The following is a 26320-nucleotide window of genomic DNA, read 5'->3' on the forward strand; positions in this document are numbered from 1 at the left end:
AATAATAATAATAATAATAATAATAATAATAATAATAATAATAATAATAAGATCTTCCATGCAGAAATCCCTCTTACTTAGGGCCTGAACAGACAGGCCAAAATAAAGCTACTTCGGGTCACTTTGGAGGTATACTGTTTAAATGATCCTAAGAGGCTGGAAGCCACGCCAAAGCCATGCTCCAGTCCTAAGGACTAGAGCGTAGCTTTGGCACAGCTTCTGTACTCTTAAGATGCGTGTGTCATTTAAACAGCATACCTCCAAAGTGACCCGAAGCAGCTTTATTTTGGCCTGCCTGTTCAGGCCCTTACTTCCCACATTTAGAGGTATGTATGTGTGCACATAATGCACTAGTGCACACACATATACACACACACTTAGAAAGTAACTTAACTCAGTAATATGCACTGGGTCACTTCATCTGGAGTATTTTCTAATTTGAACGAGAATCTAATGTACTGTAGGAAATAAAAATTCCGTGTCCACAGCAAAGTTTGTGGATAGGAAATCAAGTTACCCAACATACCCAAATATAGCCAGCAACAGAGCCATCAATAACTTGTGCCATACACCCATATATCTATATTGATTTATCTTGGTATTTCTATTATCTATTAAACAGCAAACTAGTATGTTGAAGATTATCATTCAAGAGTTAAGGTACCTGCTGGTGGAATAGATCTTCCTCTTCCACAGCTTCAGCTGCTTCTTCCTCTGCTTCGTCTGCTTCCTCAACTTCAAGTAAAGTTGTTTTGAAGACTGTGCTTCTCTGAGCAACCTCCTGTTAATAGACACAGATATTCAGTTACCAAATGCTTCCAATTCTAAAGTAAAGAACTATCCAGACTGGCCCAAAAGGCCTGGCCAAAAAGTGTTTTCACGGTGCACGCCCAATCCCGCCTCCAGGGAGCACTGATGCCACACACCGCTCCAGACAGTGCACCAGAGGGCACAAAAAGGAGCTTCTTTTTGCATCTTCTTTTTGCGTACTCGGAAGGCCAAATCGGGGCCACGGCTTGAGGTTACCACAGCCCCAATCCGGCTGAAGAAGGGACAGCTGCATGCTGCCCCTTAGGGGCTGTATGTACAGCCCCTAAGAAAATTTTAGGCCTGTTGAAAACTTATACCTCTGTTGTCCATTTAAGACCTGACTAGCACACTATTTCTTCAAGTGGAATTATACATTTAATTCAGACAGTATTTATGAAAACAAATTATATTGTTTTAAATATAGTTGAGTCATTTTTTCTACATTACCTCTCCCTGAGAGTTTTTCAAGACAACTTTTACATCTTTGCCAGTACCCCAAGAGTTTTGGTTCTTCCAGATGAGGTCAGAAGGAGGACTGGCCACTACTCCAGCATTAGCAGCCCATATCTGGGATGGGGAGGAAGAAAAATAACAATAGCATGCAAGTACATTTTCTGGAAAGATCTATACAATTTTTATTTCTACTAGTGACTACATATAAAAGGACAAAATTAGAGTGCAAACACAATTTTGGAATGTTTGATTGAAAGGTGCTGATCCATAACGAAAAGGAATACTAGACAGCGGTAGCAAAAGGAGAAATAGCCCAAATGGACATCTAATGGGAGAGATCAGGAGATAGTAGAGAATTTAATACACACACACACACACACTCATCTCCAATGTTCTTTCAATTTAGATTCTTCTCTGCCACCATATTCTCATCACAGCAGACACAGTTGGGGAACATGCATTTACAGAAAGATACTTGTGTATTGGAACTATACATTTATACCTTTTTAACAAATCACTGTAATTCTGTAAATGAAATTAAAAACTCATAGCATGGAAAGTGTGGGAAACTACTGAACTACAATCAGGATTATAGTCAACAAATGAATTTTCACTTACTGTAACAGTCTGGCCTGCTTTCAACACATATCGTGAGGTATACTTATAAGTGACAGAAGTGTCTCCAATTTTTCTGATCATCTCCCAACCTCCCATTGGTTGATCCTAAACAAAAGCAGAGGTAATGTTTTCATATTAAGCCGCTATTTTCCTGTATATTATGTTATTCAAAATGCTGAAACAGTAAACTATTATGTACTCTTTGCGCTTCTTGTTAATGTATTACTATGTAAAGTTCAGAGGTGGGGAACTTCTGTCCCTAGAGATGAATCCAGTTCTCTAGGATTTCCCAAACAGCTAAGGGATCTTCCGCCATCATGTCATCTGATGATTTTCCAAGTCTTGTATTGTAGTTGGTCCTACCCATTCAAAAAGGATACAATGCCTATTAATTACTGGTTCATGGCTTACCTACTGGCAGTGTGAGCATTAATATATGATGGTAATTTTGCTCCTACTCTCTTCCCTTTGACTCACCAATCACTGGAATTCAGACCCTGAGAATTTCTCTGAAACAGAAATCAGCTCTTGGACTAAAACAGTTCTTCCCTTGATGTAGTACATGCTGCTCTAGTTGTGTCACATCAGACCACGAAATTATTTACAAAATTTACAAATCAACTGCATTAAACAAATCTATTTTATTAATAAAATATGTGATCCAGGAACATTTTTACTGTATTGTACTCTATGTTTCCTACTGCAGGCACACAAAAGAATATAATCTGTATGTTTATAAACTCCAAAATTGAAGTAAGCTACCACTGCTTTATTTTGAAGGGAAGTGTACCTGATCTGAAGTATTCTTCAAACGAATGAACTTCCCATCTACATCAATCTCCTCAATGCAGATATTTCCAGTAGCAGAAGCAGAATGAGAGATGCTAACGCTACTACTGGCCTCTGATTCTTCAACATCAACTCTCTTCCTTTTCCCCCTGGTGGTACGCACACTGCGGCTCGATGATGCCCGAGAGACTGTTACACGAGAAGATGGGCTGGGAGTCAGTTTCAACCTGAATAAGATGAGAAAATCCATGAACACCACAAACACTTCTATCTCTCCCCTATTTTCTCCTAAGTAGAGTGAACCAGTATTCAGTTTTGTCTCCAGCACTGGACTTCAAATGAGTACATTCCATAGAGACTAAGAGCTTTCAAGACCCAAAGCTAGCCTTGAGAGAGGGGTTTGTCATTTATTAGCAAATTGTTTTTTGTGGTGGAGAGAAGCATGCAGGACGTCTGACCAAGATACAACACAGGCAGAGTCTAAGTGGGACTGGGGAGAAACAGAGAAGATCTCCAGTTGCATCATAAGACTGCCAACTCATGTTAGCCCAGGCAGACTGGTGGCAGCCTGTCCTGTTCTGATGGATGTGCGGGGTTGGGGTGGCGGTGCAAATTGACTACAACAGCCTGGGGAAATAAAGTGGCTTTGGATTCACAAGATCAAAAACTTGTTCAGTCCACCATTGAGAACATCAGGACAGGGGGATGATGTAGTTCCTGTATGTCAAGCCTTTGGGGAGGAGGGCAGGCTTCTCACCCACTAGCGGAGCTTTACTCTATTTTAAAAGCAGCACCTTCACTGTAATCTGAGTCCCACTTCATAAGGAAACATTAACCACTATGGGACACAAACTTGGGAACGGAGTTCTTTCCATCTTCAATCTCCAGTTGTCAAAACATCTGGGTACCCACATGCAATCTAGATTCATTTTGCTCTTCATTCAATGTGGCTGTGTCAACTTGAATTGAGTTGACCAGGTAGTTCTGCCTACATGATCTTTAGCTTAATTTGCAACTTCCTCAAACAATAAAAACTAGCTCTTACCTTTCTTCTTCACCCTCTAAGAGCTTCCTGTATGCATTGATTTCCATATCCAAAGCCAATTTTACATCTAGCAGTTGTTCATAATCATTTAACTGCTGTTGCATCTGATCCCTTATTTCTGCCATCTCCCTCTCTTTGTCAGAAAGAGTCCTGCGAAAGTTATCTCTTTCTTTAGCCAAGATTTCCTCCAGTTCTTGCATCCTCTCAAGCCATCCTCGAGACTTTAAATAAAAGAAAGAAAACAACTTCTGAAACCCAATACTCAAAAAGGGTCATAAATACAAAATGCCAAGCAAGGGATACATCTCGTTTTTAGTTCTAAATGCCTATTTTTGTATTTCTAAATATTAAAAGTGGCAAAGCTTCTCACTACAGTCATGAAGCAAGGAGAACACAGAGATGATGCATTTCCTATCTTGTGCAAGATTAAATCAAGCAAGTCACTGAAGTATTACCAAACCAGCTCATTACAGGAAAAGAGATATAATTCATACTATTCAAGATTTCAGGTATTTTCTCATTTAATGATAGGCTTTCCTAAGACGAAGGCAGAGTTAAATACAGGGGGAAACTTTAAATTCAATTAATTAAAATGTGTTCTGCTATGTATTCTGTACTATGAGCTGACATGTTGGTACTGCCACCACTATAGTTATGAAAATAAAGGAAATTTTGAGAAAATAATCTGTAATGCACAAAAACTTTGGTTTTTTCTAGTTTAAGGAAAGGGTCCTGAAGCCTGACCCTGAACACAGGAAATCCTGTTCAGTCACTCCTGAAATACGAGCAGCTAATGCCTTCACACTTTCATGCACATCTTGGTAACCATAACAAGAAAAAAAACACCCCATTATTAATTATTATTATTATTATATTTTATATAGCACTGTAGATTTACACATTTTTAAGTAACAACGAATATTGATAACTTTGGGGAAGTGAATTGTGTCTAATACTATACTTCTGAAAAATTACAGCATGCTCATATAAAAATATAACAGTAATATTAATCAGAGGACTATTCATTCTATTATCAGTAACATCACTGTAAAGTTGGAGAAATTACTTATACTTCCAACTAGAAATGAAAACAGCAAATGTAACTCACTTGAGCATACTCAAATGGCCTGGTCTATACTTAACATAGGAATGCACAAATATGCTAAAAGAATACTATAAATGTAACCTCTACAATCATCTTCATGAATACAACCTTGTATACTCATTTTTATATCAGTCAATTATGTATTAGTGGAGGATCTAGCAGGGGAGCGCAGCTATCGTATACCCTTGACTGAAGAACGGTACATTCCTTCTATCTGGGATGGTCGTCCTCTTCCACTGAGCATGCAGCTTCGGGAGGGACACACATGGAGCAGTTAGGAAGGGGATACCTGCCAGATCAGCCAAATCAACCCTGGTGATCAATGGGGTGACAGATGTCGCAGCCAGATCGCCCTCACATCCATGAATCTCCATGTGCCCCTTTATATTATAGCCTCAGACAATTTTGTGATCATCCGGATTATTTTGACAGTCTTATTTTTGCCCAGTAGCATAGAGCCTTCACAGAACTGAGACTTAACGTGTTTGATTCAGCTGAAAGAGATGGAAGGCTTAAAAAGGTTATGAAAGATGGGCACAAACATGGGCAGTATTGTTGGCTGCCCATATTTAGAGGATTTGGTACATTATTTAACCTGTTGCCCTTTGTATAAAGAGCCTAGGGAACGTTTTATTTTACCCTTAATCAATAATAAAATCTTTTCAAACTCTCAAGAAAAAGTACTCTACCTCCTTATGGACACAGATAAATATGTGACCTGGCGTGTAGTGTTGTTTGCTCTTGCTGCTAAAAAGACTAGGAAGAAATACATAGCAGAGATTGCTGTCCCCTGTAATGAGGATAATTTGATCTAAAAGGGTCCAACTGTGGATTTTAACATATTCATGTTATCTAAGTTGTCCACAATTGTTAATGCTAAATGTTTGCTATTTGATACAATTTGTTGTATACTGTTTTTACGGAAATTTTATGTGTATTGTATTATTACCTTGATTTTGCAATGGCCATTGGCCAAAAGCAATAAAGTATGTATGTATGTATGTATTAGTGTACACAAAGGCAGAAAAAGTAACCCACAAAAAAACAAAACAAAAAACCGGGAGCTTTCTTAGAATCATAGATTCAGAAGAGTTGGAAGAGACTACAAGGGCCATCCAGTCCTACCCCCTGCCATGCAGGAACTCTCAGTCAAAGCATATCCGACAGATGGCTATCCAGCCTCTGTTTAAAGACTTCCAAGAAGGGAGACTCCACCACTCTCCAAGGGAGTGTGTTGCACTATCAAACAGCCCTTACAGTCAGAAAGTTCCTCCTAATGTTGAGGCGGAATCTCTTTTCCTGTAGCTTGCATCCATTGTTATGGGTCCTGTTTCTCTGGAGCAGCAGAAAATAAGCTTGTTCCTTCCTCAATATGACATCCCTTCAAATATTTAAACAGGGCTATCTCATATCACCTCTTAACCTTCTCTTCTTCAAGCTAAACATCCCCAGCTTCCTAAGTCATTCCTCATAGCAAATGGTTTCTAGACCATGCGTGCCAGAGGTGGCACTCAGAGTTTGCTGGAGTTTGTTACTGGAAAGCCAGGGGGACATGGCACTTTGCTTGTCTATTCAGGTCATTTTGAATTTTGATCCTGTCCTCTGGGACATTAGCTACTCCTCCTAATTTGGTGTCATCTGCAGATTTGATAACTATGCTCCCAATACTGTCATCCAAATTATTAATAAAGATGTTGAACAGCACTCGGAACACCCCAATGGTCACTTTTCTGCAGGATGAAAAGGAGTCATTATTGAGCACCCTTTGGTTTCAGACGGTCAATCGATTACAAATCCATATAACAGTTACCTTGTCTAGCCCAGATTTTATAAGCTTGTTTGCAAGAATGTCATAAGGAACCTTGTCAAAGGCCTTACTGAAATCAAGTAACTTGATTTCAAGTTTCATGGGTAACTCTCAATGTATGTACGAAATTTAGAGAAAGGATAGTGTCCCACTCCTAGTAAAAATTCTTAAACAAGCAGAATCATATTGCATACATTTCTGTGTTCTGAGCTTATACAAGGTCTGTGTGTGTGTGGGGGGGGGGGAACGAACGTGCCATTTCTTTTAAATGTAAGGGATCAGGTTACTGAAGCAGAACCCTACTGCAATTTTTCTGAAAGCAAATATTCTATTTTACATTCTAGGAACTTGGAAATGAGGGCTTAGTAGAACTTGACAGTTCACTCACTGGCTTAGCTGGGCTCTGTAGACATCCCTTCCCCCTCATCTTCTCTGCCTACTTTCAAAGTGACAGCACAAGGAACATGCAGCTAGAGAGAAGGCACAGAAACACCACACACTGACACATTAAAAGATGGGCACAATTATCTCTTGCCTTGCAAAGCCGTTCAAACTAGGCATTGGTTGAAGTGTTCCTCCTTCCTACCATATAGCTAGTCTAGCCAGTGCTTACTCTTTCTTCAACAGACAAGACACACTACCCAGCCAAAAACACCTGGAGCATTTTGGGATGTTTCTTGTGCAATACATAAAGTTCTCAGAAGTACTTATCTTTTAACAAAATAACAAGATCAGTATATTTCACTTACCTCTTTCTGCAAATTAGCAAGTTGGGAAGAGAGGCTGTCAATGCGCATGCGACTTTCCATTAATTCCTCTCTTACTGTGTTGGCTGCAGAACTACTCATTTCAGAGGAGAGCCTTGCATTCTCAAGCTGAAAAAAAGGAAAGCAGAACATACTCACACTTGGTCTCTCAAATAAATAAGCACTTGTACCCAAAAAATCTAAAACATTAAGTAAAGCACAGAATTTATGCAACACAGGAAATCTGTCAAACAAGCTTTTCTGACAGCTAAGAACATGTGTAATATTTCCTGGGAGACAACCCTTCAACCACAGAAAATATGCAATTCTTTAATTTCCAATAACTCCCTTAGTCTGACTGCAAGTTTCTTAAGAAATTATCTACTCAATGACTGCGTTTGGAAGCAACAAGGAAGATTTTAAGAAGTATTCTGCCTTGTCACATAATGAGGCAATTGGCTGCTGAAACTGCCTGATTACTACAGCTACAAAAGCAGCCCGACAAGCCACAACTTCATTCTATCACTTGTTTATCACAATCTCTGATGTCAACTTTGGTTTATTTTTCACCAGAAAAGTGAATCTGTCAGGTTGATGCTGCAATATACATACCAATATACATAGCTGCTCTGATAGCCTTCAGGGCTGAAGGGCGGGGCATAAATACTATAAATAAATAAATAAATACCACTGACAGGAGGCCTGTGGAATATTGATCTGACTGTCGTGGCAGGAATGGTCAGCCAGTATACATCAGTATGCTTGTTGCCTCTGAATGTATCCAATATGGGTACATTTAATAAGTGCACTCTTTTAATACTATTTATTTTCCATTTTTCTATTACCCAAATAAAAAGACTGCACATTGAACATTGATAGATCAGGCTGTATCAGCTGGATATACTTTAAAAGAATTATTATTATTTGGAACATTGTTTTTGAACCCATGACTACCTACCCAAAAGCTAGCTGGACTAAAATCTAAATTAAAGTTTGCATCCAGACATAATTGTACTGCAAAGCTTTTCAACAAAGTTATTAGAATGTGAAGATATTCAAGAGCAAGTTATCAATACTTTGGCATGGTAAGTCTCTTCAAGCTCCTCCTTATACAATTTCACTTGTGCATCATGCTGCTCTCTCATTTCCTGAAGTGCTTGGGCCAGTTTGTGTTCATATTCTATTTGCCGCCCAGAATCCACCTCAACAAGACGTGTTTCATGCTTTCTTCTTGTTTCATTGATTTCCTAAGAATGAACATAGAAAATTACATTTTGGTTAGAAGTGCTGCTATGGGAAAAATTTCTTAGTAAGACAACCCCCCTCTTGGAGCATCCTGAGCACATGTTTGGAAACTATTTCAAGGGAATGTCACAAAAATTTCCTTTCAGGCTACTATAAAACTTCCTCCAAGATAATAGTTTAGAGCTAGGGTGGTCAACAGTAAATGACTGGGGGGTTGCTCTGACAATCCAGAGGGCACTGGAGAGCCACACAACCTGCCACACCTATTTTTTTTTTTTTTTACATTTTTTTGTATCAAAAAAGTAGTCTTAGGGGGGAAATGCCCCCTCATGCCCACAGAAGTGGTGAGCCGCATTTTCCCCACTTCTACTCCCTCAGGCTGTTTTAAGCCTAGCAGAGAACTTTTTCTGAAAAAGTCAGTCAACAAAAGTCTGTTTCAAGTTCATTACAGGGTTTTAATTTATGTACAGACTTCTCTTGGGCCAACAACTGAACTGTGCATTCAAGTTGCTTCCAACTTACATGGCCCTAAGGTGAACCTATCACAGGGTTCTCTTGGCAAGATTTGTTCAGAGGTGGCTTTCCTTAACCTTCCTCTGAGACTGAGAGTGGCTTTTCATGGTCAAGTAGGGATTCAAACTCGGCCCTCCAGAGTAACAGTCAAATGCTCACACCACACTGGCTCTCAAGAGATGAACAGAGGGCAAAAATATGGCTCGTTGTGTGGTCTAAAGAGGCATTTCAGAAAAAATCTTTTGATTTTTTTTCTGAATATTTTTGGGGATTCCTGGGAGGCCTTGGGCCCTCAAAAACAAGCTGCTGCTGTTATATGTGTCATGCAGGTCACATTCTCCCAATCCCTACTTTAGCATCGGACAGTATTACCTCTTCATACATATTTTTTCGAAACTCCAAATCTTCAATCAAACTTTGACAGCGATTTTCAAGATCCACCTTCAGTAATGTTTCATCAACCAGTTGTTTCTTAGCAGCTGCTAAAGCAGCTTCAAGCTTAAAAAGAAATTTTAAAGGCATATTACTAAGCAAACAACTGACAAATAAAATAAAGCAATACCTGACAAAGTACTCACAGAACTGGCCAAATGTAGAACATAAGGGTTCACCTAATGGTTTGAAGTAAATTCAGTCTTTCTTAATCAGTGATTTATACTGTATAGTTTCTCCAAATACATCAATCTTGTTTGGTTATGACAATGTTTATTTAAAGTACATACATACTATCTTTCAAGGAAAATTTCTTCTAAGGTGATTTAAAAAGGACAATTGTTTCATATAAACAAAAGAATAATTTAGTTTTATATACAGTAGCAATGTTACACTTACAAGATTTACAGAACAGCCCACTTTCAAAGCTTCGTGTACAAACTCCTACTGATCTTGCACTTCTGAATCATTGAAGTGTGACTATCCCAAATTATGCCAGCCCCCATACTGTCCTCCAGCCTCAGTCCACCTCCACCTTTGGAAGACATTTGGGCTGTGAGATTTTGTTCCAGTGGTTGCAACATGGAAATTCCAGTGCGTGCTTGATGTGAGGCACTGACATTTCCCCCCTATCTGTGCTCACTGACAACTGTTCCTGTCTTTTCTAGAAATGTATTATACACTTGCAGCTTATAGCTTGTGGACCTGTACTATAGTTGCTAATTGAAGACAGAGGAATCTCTGATGGGACTTGCACTCTGTTACTCCATCACCCTGAAGCAGTTGGGAGTTGTAAGCTCAGAAGCCTTCATTTCTACTTTAGACTGACCAGTGGTATTTAAAAATAAGGCTAAGTGTTAATTATCCCTAATTCATAATCACAGTTAAGTTCAACTACAGTTTATGGTGCAGTTGCAAACCAAAACAGTGGTCAGAAACAACATTTTCTCATCTTTTCCTTGCAGCTAGAATAGGAGGGAACTACATGAGCTTCAAACCCAGCAGCAGCATCAATCATAACTGCCTCGTGTGAAGGAGACCATTATGCAGGACTGTAAGATATATCAAATGGTTTGGATTTAATTACAAGAGTTCCAGTAACGGTAGTTTACTGCCTTGTTCCTAAACAAAGATAATACAATCTGCAACAAAATATGACAAAAGAGAACTGTGTGTTAGTAAAAACTGATTAAGTCTTACCTGACCAATCTGATCTTTCAAATCCTCAAGCTCTCCCTCTAGACTCTTCTTATCACCAAGGGCTGTGGCAAGTGCTGCTTCTTTAGTATTCAGAGCTGCTTCAAACTCTCGAAGCTTAGCCACGGCTCCATTAAGATCAGATTCTTTTTTTCCATAACTAAAATCAAACCAGAGAATTTACATTCAGTCTGTTACTGTTATTTGCTATCAAGCTGACTCCAATTTATGATGACCCCTATGAATGAAAGATATTCAAACCAATTATCAAATGCCCTGCTCAGGTCTTATAAACTCAGGGTAGTGTTTTCCTTGACTGAATCAATCCACTTGTAGTCAGGTCTGCCTCCATTCCTAGTGCCTTTCACTTATCCTCATGATATGTCCAAAGTACAAAAACCTCAATTTAGTCATCTTGGCTTCTACTGAGTATTCAGACTTGATTTGTTCTTGGTCCCATTCAGTTGAATAAGATGCATCAAATACAGTGGAAAAGACACAAAATATTTTTCCTTGCTTAATGACAAAAGGCTGAAATACCTGTACATGGATATTTAGATTCCACAAGTTTAGAGTTAGATAGCTGCCGAAAGACTTCAACTTGTAACTTCTGAAGTAATTTATTTAGCATTTATTATTCAAGAAAACTCTTTTTTCACTATTATTTTATACTACAGTTCGCCCTTGCCTCGCGCTGGGATCCGTTCTGGACCCCGCCGTATAAGGCAAGTTCTGTGTTTGCTTGAGCCTCATTGAAACTAATGGGGCTCGAGCATGCGGTACGCCATGGGCACACGCACCACTGACTCTTCATTGTGCGCTGAAAGCCACGTATGGTGCATCCGCAAATGACACAGGGACGCTGTAATTTAAAAATAGAACAAACACTTAATTCTAATTTTATTATACAGTGTACCTATGTCATATGTAGGCACACCTTACATGGAAGGAAGCCGCGCCATAAAAAACCCTGCTGTGCCCCGGAAGAAGTAATTGGGCAAGCACCGGTGTCACGAGAATGAGCCCCATTATTTCTAATAGAGTTCAAGCATACGCGTTTTTCCTTTATGTGGGGAGGGGGGTCCTGGAGCATAAGAGAAGGGCCCCCTATAGTATATGCAGGTGTTAGGAGTGCAGGATCCCCACAACAGTGGAGGAACTGTGAATATAAGAACTTTTTTTTACTGTCAGCACACTTGTCTGGGCATTTCTAGGTCTCCAATACAATTCTATGGTCAAATTCCGCTAGTTGGTGACCACAGAATCATGGTGGAGGACCTGTTAAGGCCTAGAGAGAACTTTTTTTAGTTGTGTACAGGCCAGCAGTGGCAGCAATACAGTAATCTGTGAATACTCATATACATGAATGCTTTACACGCTAATGAGGAGGGATGACTGTGGTTAATTTTTTAAAAATGACCATCTTGCATGATTTTATCAGTGTATAAGCCTATGAGTAACACTTTCATATGAACTAGTTTATGTAACATGAAAATTCTCTGTCCAAACAGAACAGAAGTTATAATTAAGATCACAGAGATGCTATGATTAAGTACAGCTTCTGTTTTATAGAAGAAAAAATAAAGTGCTGAAGAGCTTTTGGCAAGCATAGAGTTTCAAATGCAAAATATTCAGCAGTTTCAAACATTTTTATTGCCATAAATTCATTACTATAGAATCTGTATCGGTCATTTGAAGGTGCTGGGGATGGGATGAGATGGAAAAGTAGCATCCTTGCTATGAACATTGCTGCAGTATTTCATGTCCTTTTTTGTGGATGGGGATGTATATTGATCGTTTCCAATCTGGTGGCCACTGTTTAGTTTTCCATATTTGTTGGCATATTTTAGTTAACACTAGAGTTGATTCTGTCTGTATGGATTGTAGCAGTTCATTTGGAATACTGTCTGTTCCTGGTGATTTATTCTTCCCAATTTCTTTGAATGCAGCTTCTACTTCTCTTCCTAAAATCTAGGGTTCATCTTCATATGATTATTCATTCCACATGTCAATCATTTTTAAAGCTCTTTTATTTTGCTCCTGTGTGTATTCTTCCCATTGTCTTTTTATTTTGTCTTGAATGTGTAGTACACTCGCCCCTCCTTTTTCACAGGGGATCCATTCCGGACCCCTCGTGAAAACTGAGTTTTGCCTATATTCAAGCCTCATATAGGCACGGGCACATGCCCCATTTATTTGTTCTCAGTTCTTCACACATAAGCAAGGGACATGGATTCGAAAACTGCGAGAACGAAGGGAGGACTGTATGTTCCTATTTTGATCATTGAGCATCCCCACCCTTGGTTTCAATTTCCTTTTGAGCTCCCAGATCTTGTGGAAGAAGTCGCTCGTTCCATCTTTTTTGTTGTTGTCTTCTACTTCTCTATATTAATTGTTATAATACAATTATCCCTCCATATTTGCGGCTTTGATTATTCAGAGATTTGATTAATATGTCCTCTCTAGGAATACCTAGATCCTCCTCAAGTGCAACTCTATGATCAACTTTAACTAAAAGTTGCACGGAGAGACCTATATATTCCTAGAGAGAATACTCTACTGGTCATTTGTAGCTCCTCCAGTGCAGTTCTATGGTCAGTGTCTGTCAGACGTTGACCACAGAGTTGTGCTGGAGGACCTAGAGAGGTGTCTTCTAAGGTAAAAACTTTGTGTTTTTGTTATTTGCGTTTTTCCATATCCACAGGGTTCTTGTGCCCCTAACCATAGCAAATATGGAGGGACAAGTGTAGTTGTCTTTATCCTTGCACATTAGCTGTCAATGAACAGCTGTGCTCATGGTTTTGGTTCTGTTCCTAGCTCCCTTTTCTTTTGCTTCTTGGCTTTACTAATGAAAAGATTTCTTCTGTTACCCATTGTTTCTTCTCTTTCTTTTTGGCCACAGATAGTATCTTCCTGCATTCTTCCATGATTATGTCCCTGGCTTCTGTAGTCCTTCTGCTTCCTGGTCAATTATGCTTAGTAAAATAAATATTTCTCATATTGTAAATTCTGTTGATATGTTCATCAGATTGTATTTCAGTATGGCCCTTTACAAACGGGCCTTTGTGGCGCCCCCATCACGTGCTAGGGGTTGGTCGAGGACCTAGCGTCCATACCGGCCTCACCCCTAGCATGTGACGGGGGCGTAATAATAGCGGCGCTCTATACACACGGGCGCCACCATTTTGACGTATCGGACACATAGTGTCCGCACGCTGTGCCCCAGATGTGACACCGCAAGTGCGCGAGTAGCGCCTTGCGGTGTCCCATCCGGGGCGCAAGAAGAAGTGCCATTTTGGCGCTTCTTCTTTGCTGCATCTGGGAATCGCGCGGTTTGGCTGCTGCGGTTCCCGGACGCAGCAATTGGCAGCGGCGGCAGAGCACCGCTTTTCGGAGGTCTGTAACCCACCTATGATGACCAATTTTGTGTTCTTCAACTTTAAACTATGATTCACATAGGACTGTACAGACAGGCCATTAAGGCTGGCCAGGGGGTGGAATCGGGGTGTGGCGTCCATACAATGCACACCCCATCTCTGCCCCATGGTGGCCTGAAGCCGCGCACCATGCCATAGTGTGACATTACAGGGCTCCTCTGGCACTGTGTTCACACAATGCACTGCCAAAGGAGTGCCTTAAAGCCATGGCGCCATGGCTAGTGCGCCCTGGTAAGGCCAGATCAGGGTTGCGATGTGCGGTTACCACAGCCCTGATCTGGCGCAGCTGGAGGCGGCTACAGGCTGCCTCTTGGGGCGGTCTGCACAGCCTCATAGTTCCAAGATGTGTACTGCAGTCAGCATCTTGCTTAGTTTTGGCCGCAAGAATAGAGCTTCTCCAGCTTCCACTTCCAATTATGTAGTCTAATTTTTGCACTGACCAGCTGGTGAAGTCACACACACACACACACAGAGTGCATCCTTGCTTTATGCGGGGGATCTGTTCTGGACCCCCGCGTAAAACAAAAAGCACATATGCTCGAGCTCCATTACAAGTAATGGGGTTTGTGCTCACGGCAGCACACACATGCCATGGCACCGGAAGAAGCAGCGCTGCTTTCAGCATATGCTGAAAGCAGTGTATAATGCACCCATGTATGACGTGGGCACACTGTATAGTCTCTTCTCTGGTTGTATGAAGTTATTTGCAATGAATAGATTGTTGGCCTCACAAAATTCTATTTGGTCGCTCTCCTGTTTCATTTCTTGTTCCTAGTCTGAATCTTCCTACAGTTTTTTATTCCTTTTTGCTTCCTACTATAGTGTTCCAGTCACCTATTATAAGTAAGCAATCCTATTTTAGTGTGTTGTCAATTTCTGGGTGAAAAAAAGGGGTGAAAGTCTGCCTTTGGCCAATAGTTTGAACTGGGAAAGGAGCTCAAGTGCTCCTACTTGTATTTGTAGAATCAGCTCTACAGAGGACTTATCCATTTGTGAAAACATACTCAGCTATGATATCCAACTGAGAAACTGTGACTTGAATTTTCTCTAGCATAAGCTAGCTGTAAATCAGGTTTTGATGCCAATTTACAATTCTAGGTCATCAGGAATGTTCAAACTACAGTTTCAGTGTATCAATGGATAAGGAAAAGAAGGGCAAGCACAAAGGCTTGTGGGGCTGGGAACCACACTATATGATCTATGTAAATTCACAGCGCTTTATAAATAAAGGTTAATAATAATAATAATAATAATAATAATAATAATAATGTAATTTTGAGCTAGCAGGCAGCTGATTGTTCACTGCAATGCAAGCCAGGCCCCATTATCAGAAATTAAGGCCCAGTGCAGACCAGCCTTAATGGCTGGGTTGGGGTGGAGTCAGGGTGTAGCATCCATATGATGCATGCCAAGGCTCCGCCCCTGGGTACTGCACCACACGGTGCACAGCTTTACAGCGCTCCTCTGATGCTGAATGGTTTCATCATCTCCACTTACCCACCAAATAGTCTTCTGGAGGAACACTAAGATAAGTCTCTGTGCCCTAATTCAAATAGCTAATTAGCCATGATTGTCACAGGTTACACTTTGCCAGCTACTATAACTCTCTTCAGACATTATAAAGGTGAAACAGGGATACATGTGATGCTCTCTCATGACCAACCCCAGCCTCATTATGGTAACAGGAAAGGTCTAATGAAGATGAAAAATATGACAGGTTTTTAGTCAGTACTTAAGATGAAAGTTGTCAGAGCACCTTGTTATAATTCTACACTTCATATGGCACGTCACATAAGATTTTATGCAGATTAACTAGCTGTATGGTGAATCAAAGAATTATTAATAAATAAAATAAAGAGAAGAACTGTATCTAATCATATAACTCAGGTAGAAATTCAGTTCAAAACCAGAAAAGATTCAAATGTACTGGCTGAAAATAAGCTTTCTGCCAATATAAAACAGGCTATAAGCACAAGAGATTCATGAATTTGCTGATATAACTGCACCGCAATTAAAGGAAAAATATTCCTTCCAACCATATTAACTCATCAAACAAGGTCCTCAACTGAAATCTACCATAGTAGTATGAGACTCAGGACAGCTGTTGCAACTTTACTTATTCTAAACAGTTGGACTGTGCACCAGCTGAACCACAAATAACATTTGTGGAATCAATCGAGTGACTGTCTTAGCAACAGAGCCAATGAACATGAATTTTCACTAGGATTTTTCTTTTAAAAAATATGGGTTCTAATCTAGAAAAGGAGGAATTATCTGAGAATAAGAGAAATCTTAATGTGCTTGGAGCTGGTTGATTATGATTTTTAAAAAGCCTACATAGCTATGTAAGCAAAATGTCTTAGCAGCTGGCAATCCTATGGTGGAAGTTAAAACCTCACCAATTAACAGATGCAGTTTTTCATATTTGCAGCTGTGCAATTTCTGTGAAGGGTTTTTTGTAGTTACAACACACAATAGCTGCAGAGCAGAACTTTGAGACACATTGTCATTATATAGTGCTACTTTTAAGTACACTATTTTTCATTTAGCTTGTGTTTTAACTGAAAGTTTAAAATACAGTGGTACCTCGGGATACGAAATACCCAGGTTACGAAATTTTCGAGATACGAAAAAATCCCATAAGAAATAATTGTTCCGGGTTACGAATGTTTTTTCGGGTTACGAAAAAACTTTTGGTGCTTTTCGGCGCTATTTTACACGGAATCGCGGCTTTTCCCCATTAGCGCCTATGGCATTTCGGCTTACGAAGGCTTTTCGGGTTACGAAAGCGGCCGCGGAACGAATTACTTTCGTAACCCGAGGCACCACTGTACAGTATGGGAGAATAATTATTGAAACATTGTAGGGATTTTTTTAAAAAAAGGGCTAAAGATTATAAATACCTACACTTACTAATGCACAGCTTGCTTCTGCAAAACAATGTTCAAAAGGCATAACTGCCATGCTTACCACTGACTGTATGATTTTAGGCAAACTTGAACAGATTTGACAAGGGATTTACAAAAGAAAACTCTTTAAACACCATGTTTCCTAACAGACACTACAATGGAAATAGCAATACAGTACTGTACTCATTTCTTCAACCCTCTCTAGTTTAGCTGAATTTACAAGCATGCAGTAGATGAAGGAATAAAGCAAAGGTGGAAAGCAAATAAGCCTTACTCACAGCGCAGTAACACACCACAAAGGAAAGAAATAAAGCATTTACAAAAGTAGGAAAACCTGCTTGTCTTACTGTTGTGTATTTACCATGCATATGTCTCTTCCATGGAGCTGTCTGCTTCATTTTTACAGTCTGCCCTTCCTTTATGCGGGGAATCCATTCCGGACTTCCCTGTGTAAAGGGAATTCCCCCTATGCTCGAGCCCCATTTAAATGAATGGGGCTTATGCATGTGGTGGTGCACACACGCCACGGCCATACACCCCATTATTCCTTATGGGATGCAACGCACCACCCCTTCTCCCAGCGCAGCTTTCAGCATATGACGTGGGTGCACTGTACTAACTGTTGGACCAACAATTCATGTCACCCATGGAAAAGTTAAAAATGCACACTAGCCCCGGGAAAGGTTGTAGCAGCACACAATCAAGATCCATTAGGGATTCTCATACAAAAAGATCCAAAACATGGCTCATGGACAATCCAACACTATTCAGTAGAGACCGTAAGAGATAAGAATCTCCAAAGCTTAGTGTGATAGCTAAGGACCTGCTCCTGACTGATCAGGACAGTAGATCTACAGTGGTACCCCGGGATACGAATTACCCAGGTTACGAATTTTTCGGGTTACGAAAAAATCCCATAGGGATTTATTGTTTCGGCTTACGAAGGTTTCTTCGGGTTACGAAAAAACCTCGGCGCTATTTTCCGCCACCGGAGGGCAGCAGAGAGCTATTTTTCCATTAGCGCCTATGGCAATTCGGCTTACGAAGGTTTTTCGGGTTACGAAATTAGCCGCGGAACGAATTAATTTCGTAACCCGAGGTACCACTGTATTGTGTTAGGAAACTTTTAGAGGTAACTACTAAGGATGGTGTAGTGGTTTGAGCATTGGACAATGTTTCTGAAGAGCAGGATCTGAATCCCCATTCAGCCATGGAAATCCTCTGGGTGAGCTTGGACACGTCACAACTACTCAGCTTCAGAGGATGGCAATGGTAAACCCCCTCTGAAGAAACTTGCCAAGAAAACCACGTGAAAACCCTAAGGCCTGCCATTAAGTCAGATACGACTTGAAAGCACGCAATCCAAACATGCATTAAGGATACTCAAAATGAATACACTACATATTAGGGCAGAGGAACAATTTCTCTTGTCTGAAGCCAAACATTAGAAGATTTGTGGGGGTTTTTTGGGCTATGTGGCCATGTTCTAGAATAGTTTATTCTTGAAGTTTCACCTGCATATGTGTCTGGCATCTTCAGAAAAAGGCAAACATTAGAATTCCCTGGGTTCCACATTCACAAAATAGACATGCATTCTGAAGTGTTAGATCTTAGGACTATACCATATATCTTCCTTGACTGAAACAGTTCTAAGCAAGTGGGACAGCCTAATGCTCTGAAGACACCAAATCCTGTATGATCATGAGTCAGCCCTGGCTAATACTTAGATGGAGGACCACCATGGAATACCTAGTGTTGTGGTCTATATTTCAGAGGAATGCAATGTCAAACCATCTTTGACTATTCCTTGTCTAAGAAAAACCTGGGTGCATCTGTACTCTAGAAATAATGCAGTTTGTCACCACTTTAAGTGTCATGGCACCATCCTACAGAATCCTAGTATTTGTAGTTTTGGAGGCACCAGCATTTTTACAGAGAAGGCTAAAAATCTTGTAAAACTACAAATCCCAGGATTGCATAGGATAGAGCTACAGAAGTTAAAGTGGTGTCAAACTGCCTTATTTCTACAGTGTAGATGCACCCTCTGTGAAATTCATGGGCTAGCCATAAGTTGACAAAGTGACTTGAAGGTACATATATAGATAGTAGTTCATGTCCTTTAAAAGCAGTTAGAAACTAACTACGATGCACACAATCACAAGCAAGAATACTAAGGTAATTGACCCCAAACCTCTATCTCTTTAAAAGTCATTTGACTAGTGATCAGTTTAAAACAAGAGAAACAAAACAAAGGGCAAGGTTTAAGAAGAGCATTTCTCATCTTATTTCTAGTACAGACTTAACACAACTTTTGTTCTGGAGGCAGTTTATCAATTAATCCATTTATCTTTCAGCAATCATATTTTTAACCAAATGCTATTTTCCCAACAAGATCATTCCAAAATGTTTTTCTGCTGATGAAATGTAATAGGCAGTGAAATGTGCTGTAAATTCTTCACAAATGCAAAAGGACAGAACTTCCAGCATTGCTGCTTTTTCTCCTTCCCTGGCCATTGGTGTTTCTCCTACTTATTTGTCAAGACTGAGAAGTAATTTGGGAATGGTCCCACTAAAAGATACTCATATCGTATTGTTCATTTATCAAACCTTCATAACTCAGTTATCACAGAATGCATTTAAAGAGACTTAAAAGAGCAACATTCATAGCTATAAAGATCTTCATAACTATAAAGGTCTGTTCCTAGGCACTTCACACCATTCATCTGATGAAACTGATTGAAGTCAACAAAAGCTGATGCTACCAATTTTTTTCTCACAGGGCCAGAACAGACAGGCCAAAATAAAGCTGCTTCAGGTCACTGTGGAGGTATGCTGTTTAAATGACACATGCATCTTAAGAGGTGAGAAGCTGTGCCAAAGCTGTGCAGCTTCGGACCTCTTAGGACACATGCATCATTTAAACAGCATACCTCCAAAGTCACCCGAAGCAGCTTTATTTTGTCCTGTCTGTTCGGGCCCTCAGTCTCAAAGGTGCTATAAGATCCCTTTACACACAGATCAAGTCTAACATAGCTATGTCTTTGAATTACAGTTGGCCCTCTGTTTTCATGGGGGATCTGTTCTGGACCCCTCACGAAAATGGAGGCTTGCACTTATTCAAGCCCCATAGGCTTGAATGGAGCGCGCCCCATGCGCATAGCAAGTGCATGTGCGCTGGGTGCACATGCCATTACAAATAGCAGAGGTCGCCCCTCCGCGTATATTCAAGCGCAACTGTAATATATTCCACAACCGTTAACATCAGAGACACATACCTGGCTCTGCAAGAATGAATCCTTGCCTTAACAAAACCCCTAAACTGCAGCAGGTAGTCAAGTTATTCTTCCTCCCAAACAGTGATGCTTATATTCTAACACACCTCATCTCACAAAACCCAGAGGTATTATTTAAGGCTATTACTAATGTTTAGAAGCAGTTTTCCCAACCTTGAATGCCTGCCCACCTGAAATTATACCATTACAAACCTTGCTCACAAGGCAAAGTTAATAAAAGACTTTTGAGTATGTCAGCAAAAAACATCTGAACTCTTATTTAAAATGTACAAAAGCCAGTTAACAATTCAAAGGTGTGAGCGTAACCAGGAAAATTACGCATATATTCATACAGACTAATATCACAAGGAAAGTATCACCTTATCACCCTGCAACCTTTGATCAAAGATTTAAGGTGCAGGGGTCTATTATGTTTTATTCTGGTTATGTCAAATGTTTCCATACAATTTCATTTGCAAGAGTCAACTTGGAAGACGTTTTACCTCAACTTAGATTTTCTTTAGATTTTGGTTTCTCAAATTTGGCATCTAATGCACCAAATATTCTCATGCTCTGTAGCTGTGAAACCCTTTCAGAACGGCAGTTGGTACCAGTTTAGAGCTTACTTATTCTTGACACAACACACCTCTGTCTCCAGATTACTGCCAGAAAAGAAATCTGGAATCCCTTGAGGTACAGACATTGGCCAATCTCAATTTAAATGAGAAAGACCTACTGTATATAACCAACTATAAGTCGACTTCATGTATAAGACGAGGGCATGTTTTGAGGACAAAAAGTATGGATTTTGCTATGACCTGTGGATAAGCTGAGGGTAAAACTTAGGTGCATATAGCAAAGGATCTAAAGGATGAAGCAAAGCAAAACAATGTCAAAGAACTTATAAAATCCCAGCAGACATAACTCTTTGTGCTCACTCTTAAGGCTGGAGGGATGAGAAAGTAGAGGGGGTCAGTGCTTCCAGGACAGATTATATTCTTGCTTTTCACCAGGGCATGGTTCCTTCTTTTAAATAAGAGTTAAGATACAGTACTTACATTGACTTATGGATAAGTTGATTCAAGTTTTTGGGGTCAATTTTTTGACCTAAATTTCTAGACTTATACATGAGTATATACAGTAAGCTGGGGTGGGCAACATGTACTATGGGCTATAAGCCCACATTGTGGGGCAACTAGGCCTCTGGGGAACACATTACCTGTTTTAGGCCTTCTACACACACACCCCAAAAAACCTAGATGTGACTGGATGAGCCCCCAGAGGTCTAAAACAGGCCTGGAGGAATGCAACAAAATGATACATGATTGTCCATTTTGGAGAAAAGTGTGGGGGTGGTGACTGTCCCAGGTTCTCACTATAAAAAGCAGAAGAAACATTTCCATATCTGAGCGGTTTTCCAAGGCAATAATTATACTAGATCAGGGATGATAAAGATGTACCCTTCCAGAGGTAGCTGGACTGCAGCTGTCTAAAGCTGGTGGGGATTTCAGTTCAACAGTTTCTAGAGGATCACACACTCACTGCCCCTATACTAGATCGGGGCAATAAAAGTTAAGTTTTCAGAAATGACTGAAGTGTTCATTATTATGAAGACATCCAACATTAGATGGAATTCACTGGTCAATATGAAGTTTGGGAAATGTCCTCTACATGAGGGAACTGGAAAGAACTACTGTAAGAAGGATCAACAGGGACTGATTATCTTATTTGCCTTGAAATTATATGAAACATTAAGGACAGATAAATATCAAAAGAGAAAAATTCTGGATACTGAATTCTGAAGCACTTGGGCATCCAGGAGCTCTATAAATCTCATGAGTAGTCAACCCAATGAAATACAACCTTCTTTGGTCAGGGCAGAATAAAGTGAGCCTAGGTTAGATTTGTTTTGAATGATCTACTCATGTAACCATTCAATGTGGTGCCCAAGTGAAAACACAGAGGAACTAAAGGCAAGAGGTGAAAAAACGTACAGTACATTCGCAATAGTGTGAACTCCCATCTCACATAAAACTCCCATGTAAGCAAGAGAGAACTAAAAACAGAGGACAGGAAACTTTTAAAAGCTTCATGTTCAAAAAGAGTAAAAGCTATTTGTTTAAAAACCTATTTTTCACACAAATAAAAAAAAATTGTACATGAAGCATTGTTTGACATACAAAGTTAGGTTACAAAAGCTGTTGCCAGACTGCTTTGTAATAACAAATATAAAATGGTTTTTAAAGGATTAGTAGTACATATACATAGAGCCAATACACACTGCAGAATTAATCCAGTTTGAGACTGTTTTAACTGCCCTGGCTAAGTGCTATGAAATTCTGGGAACTATAGTTTGTTGCGGCAGCAGAGCTTTGACAGAGAAGGCTAAATGTCTCACAAAACCACAGGTCCCAGGATTCCCTAGCATTGACCCAGGGCTGTTAAAGTGGTCTCAAACTGGATTAGGTCTTCAGTGTATTTTGAACCTAAGAAGAATTCAAACTATTTTGTACTTAAATCAATAAAGTTTTCTACCGTGGTTCAATCTGAAGTACGTGGAAAGTTCTTGAATCCTAATAGTACGACCAGACGGTAGCGAATTTTACTTTTCTAGGCCTCTTCAGACAAAACAATACCTTGACAGCCACATGCCCTGATGTAAACTGGCATAGTTTCGGGTCTTATGCATACTTAATACCCACATATTAATGACTAGCATGGGCACACAGTTGAACACAAAGGATCTCTCAGACACTGTATTTAACATTGTTTTTAAGAGTAAGGCCTAAATCCTCTAAAGGCACCAGATCCTGTCTCATCTTGGAAGCTAAGCAGGGCCAGTCCTGGTTTGTACTTGGATGGCAGATCACTAAGGAATATCAGGTGCTGTAGGCTAAGTTTCAGAGGAAGGAACTGACAAAACCAGTACTGCTTGTCTAAGAAAACACTATGAAATCCATGGGGCTGAAGGCCCACACACACACACACACACACACACACACACACACACACAAAATATAACAAACTTTGTTAAATCAATGAAAGAAAACAAAGTGCCTCCTTTCTACTTCAACTCTGCAGCTAACGTTTCACACCAACGTAAAAAGCCAGGCATGCTGTGTAAGTGCAGTACAACCAACAGATTTCTCTGCAACTGTCAATTATACAACCAAAAAGGAACTATAACCCCCAGTATTCACACTGCAAGGCTGGATACATTAGTCGATCAGAACACAGCCAGCCCACGAAGTCACACAGCCGCACAGTGTGCTATTTCTCCTCCTCCTCCTCCTCCTCCTCCTCAAATGGCCCTCCGGAAACTCATCACCAGAAGAAGCAAGGCTGCCAGAGGGAAGAGCAGGGCAGTTTCCTTTTCATTCATTCAAAAGCAAACACATCAGGCACAGCACATGGCAGCAGCTGGAGGAGCCAAGATAGTGTACTCTCTGTTACATTAAACAAATGAATGGGAGGGAAAGAGAGGAGTATCTCTGATTATCAACAAACATAAAATGCAAGTCTAAAATAAAACAAGGAGGCTGTGGACTTGCTTGTGACTCCTAAAGTGGCCACAGTCTTTCAGCAACAGTGTCTTTACCATCAAGCGCACAAAAGTCAACTAACAGTCAGAGAAAGAACTATACGAAGTCAGAGCCTCTCTCATCTTATGCATTCCTACAAAACAGGGCAGTAAACAGTCATTGAAAATGGTGACCTCTTAGCTGCAAATACCTCTCCCCAGGAATGCAAGGATCCACACGATTTCCCCATCCATACAGATCCAAAGGGCACAACTCTCTCTCCTCATATTTGAAACTGGAGAAAGTCTATGCACTTCCTTTGGATCTGCATTCTGACCCAGATTAGCCCCCACTCCTCTTTCAAGCACCCAGTTTAAAGGCACCAGCAGAGGATGCATTTGGGGCCAAGGGTTCACAATATCGAGTCTGAATATCAATACATTAGTGTTAACTAAGGGCTCACAATATTGAGCCTGAAAACTGGGGGTGGGATGAAGGGAAGCAAGAGGAGAGAAAGAGCGTGTCCTTGTGGGACCTTTTGACATCAGTTTTAAACAGAGGCTGGATGGCTATCTGTCCAGGGTTCTTTCGAGAGGGACTTCCTGCATGTCAGAAGGAGGAGGGTTGGGCTGGATGGAGGTGCTTGGACTGTCAGTCCCTGAGTGTCAGAAAGGGGGCTTGGGCTGGGTGGGGCTCCTTTGATTATGACTTCCTGCATGGCAGAAAGGGGTTGGGCTGGATGCAGTTCTGAGACTGTGACTTTGGACGGGGAGCTTTGATTGGGACTTCCTGCATGGCAGAAGGGGGGGTTGGGCTGGATCTCCCTGAAAGGGGCGTCTGTCTGTCCCCCGGGTCCTTCTCACCTGGCGAGGAGCTGCTCGTGCTCGGCGCGGACCTTGCCGATCTCTATCTGGAGCCGGGCCCTCTCCCTGGCGGTGTCGTCGAGGGCGCGCCGGGCGTCGGCCAGCTCGGCCTCGTAGAGGGCCTTGAGGCCGGAGAGCTCCCTGCCGCGGACCTCCTCTCTCTCGCTGACCTGCAGGTGGAGGGCGCTGTTCTCCAGCTCCAGGCTCCGCACCTTGTCGATGTAGACCGCCAGGCGGTCGTTCAGCTCCCGCAGCTCCTCTTTCTCCTGGAGCCGCGAGATCCGCGTCGGGCTCAGCGGGGTGCTGGCCGCGCTGCCCCGCGTCCGGTGGCCCTGCGCAGGGGTCGAGGACAACGCCGCCGCCGCCATGGCCGGGGAAGGAAGGGAGGGAGAGAGAGGGAAGCCCGGCCGAGAGGAAGCGGCGCGGAGGCTGCTGCAGAAGAGAGCAATGAATGGAGGAGGAGGAGGAGGCGGCGGGCAGAGGGAGAAAAGGCGCCAAAGAAAGGCGGAGGAGGCGCTGAGAAGGAAGGAAGGCCCGAAGCAGAGACAGAGAGGAAGCGGGGAAGGAAGGGGCTGCCTCTCGGGTGTTTCGGTGCTGGAACCAGCGCCAAGCCGCCCTCCCGACGCTCCTCCCCGGCCGCCGCAAGGAAACACAAAACGGGCAGCCAAGATGGCCGCCGCCGTCGCCCGTCGCGCGCTCAAAGCCAGCCCCGCCTCCTCGCCCCCCACGTGACCCGGCCTCAGCCAATGGGGCGCCGAAACGCCCTCGGCCTCGCTGTTTATGGCGCCTTGGACGCTAAATTCAAAACCCGCCGCTTGCAACTGTCAGCCTGGTCGAGGCGCGCGCGCGCGGACTCCAAGAAAGTCAGCCAATGGAAAGCCCCCGTCCTCCTCCTCCTGCTTTCCCCGCGGGAGCGCGCGCGCGTGCACGCACCCCAACCGTCCTCCTCGGTCGCTTGCTTCTCCCCTTCCTTCCACCGCCTCACTTTTCTCCCCTCAGACAGACTCTATAAGGAAGGAGGAGGGGGAGGGAAGAAAGGCCGCCTTTCCACTCTGAAGAGCTGCTCTTTCTTTCTTTCCCTCCCTTCCCTGGCCTTAGACTTGCACTTGTTGTCCCTCCATATTGTCTAGGGTTAGGGGCACAAGGCCCTGTGAATGTGGGGGAAACGCATGTATAGCAAAAACACCATGTTTCTACCTGAGAGGAGGACACCTCTCTAGGGATCTCTAATGCAACTCTGGTCAACGCCCCACAGACACCATAGAACTGCCCCAGAGGAGCTACAAAGGCCCAATGGAGGATTGCTTTTTGAATCTCTAGGCCTTTCGGTGCAACTGTTGGTTAAAGTTGCTCATAGAGTTGTGTCAGAGGACCCAGATATTCCCAGAGAGAACACATTAATCAAACCCGTGAATAATCAAACCCACAAATATCAAAGCCACAAATATGGAGGGATGAGTGTATTATCCTGGTTGAGCAAATATCCTATCCCACACGATGATAGCATAGTGGTTTTGTGTTTTGGACTATGACTCTTGGAAGTCCTGGGTTCGAATCC

General features: G+C 41.7%; 1 protein-coding gene across 1 annotated transcript in view; it reads right to left on the bottom strand.

The window, feature by feature from the left end:
• The window catches only part of LMNB1 (lamin B1), a 28584-nt gene extending 3133 nt beyond the window's left edge, over positions 1 to 25451 (bottom strand). The window contains exons 1-10 of the mRNA XM_042453724.1: positions 24763 to 25451; positions 10764 to 10920; positions 9504 to 9629; positions 8450 to 8620; positions 7377 to 7502; positions 3716 to 3936; positions 2672 to 2897; positions 1882 to 1986; positions 1258 to 1377; positions 665 to 781 (exon numbers count right to left, since the gene is read on the bottom strand). Coding sequence (XP_042309658.1) covers positions 665 to 781; positions 1258 to 1377; positions 1882 to 1986; positions 2672 to 2897; positions 3716 to 3936; positions 7377 to 7502; positions 8450 to 8620; positions 9504 to 9629; positions 10764 to 10920; positions 24763 to 25130 — 1737 coding nt within the window. The 5' untranslated portion in view covers positions 25131 to 25451. The remainder of the gene's footprint in view (positions 1 to 664; positions 782 to 1257; positions 1378 to 1881; positions 1987 to 2671; positions 2898 to 3715; positions 3937 to 7376; positions 7503 to 8449; positions 8621 to 9503; positions 9630 to 10763; positions 10921 to 24762) is intronic.
• Between the last annotated feature and the right edge of the window lie 869 nt (positions 25452 to 26320).

The sequence above is a fragment of the Sceloporus undulatus genome, chromosome 2, assembly GCF_019175285.1.
Source record: "Sceloporus undulatus isolate JIND9_A2432 ecotype Alabama chromosome 2, SceUnd_v1.1, whole genome shotgun sequence".
Lineage (NCBI taxonomy): Eukaryota > Metazoa > Chordata > Lepidosauria > Squamata > Phrynosomatidae > Sceloporus > Sceloporus undulatus.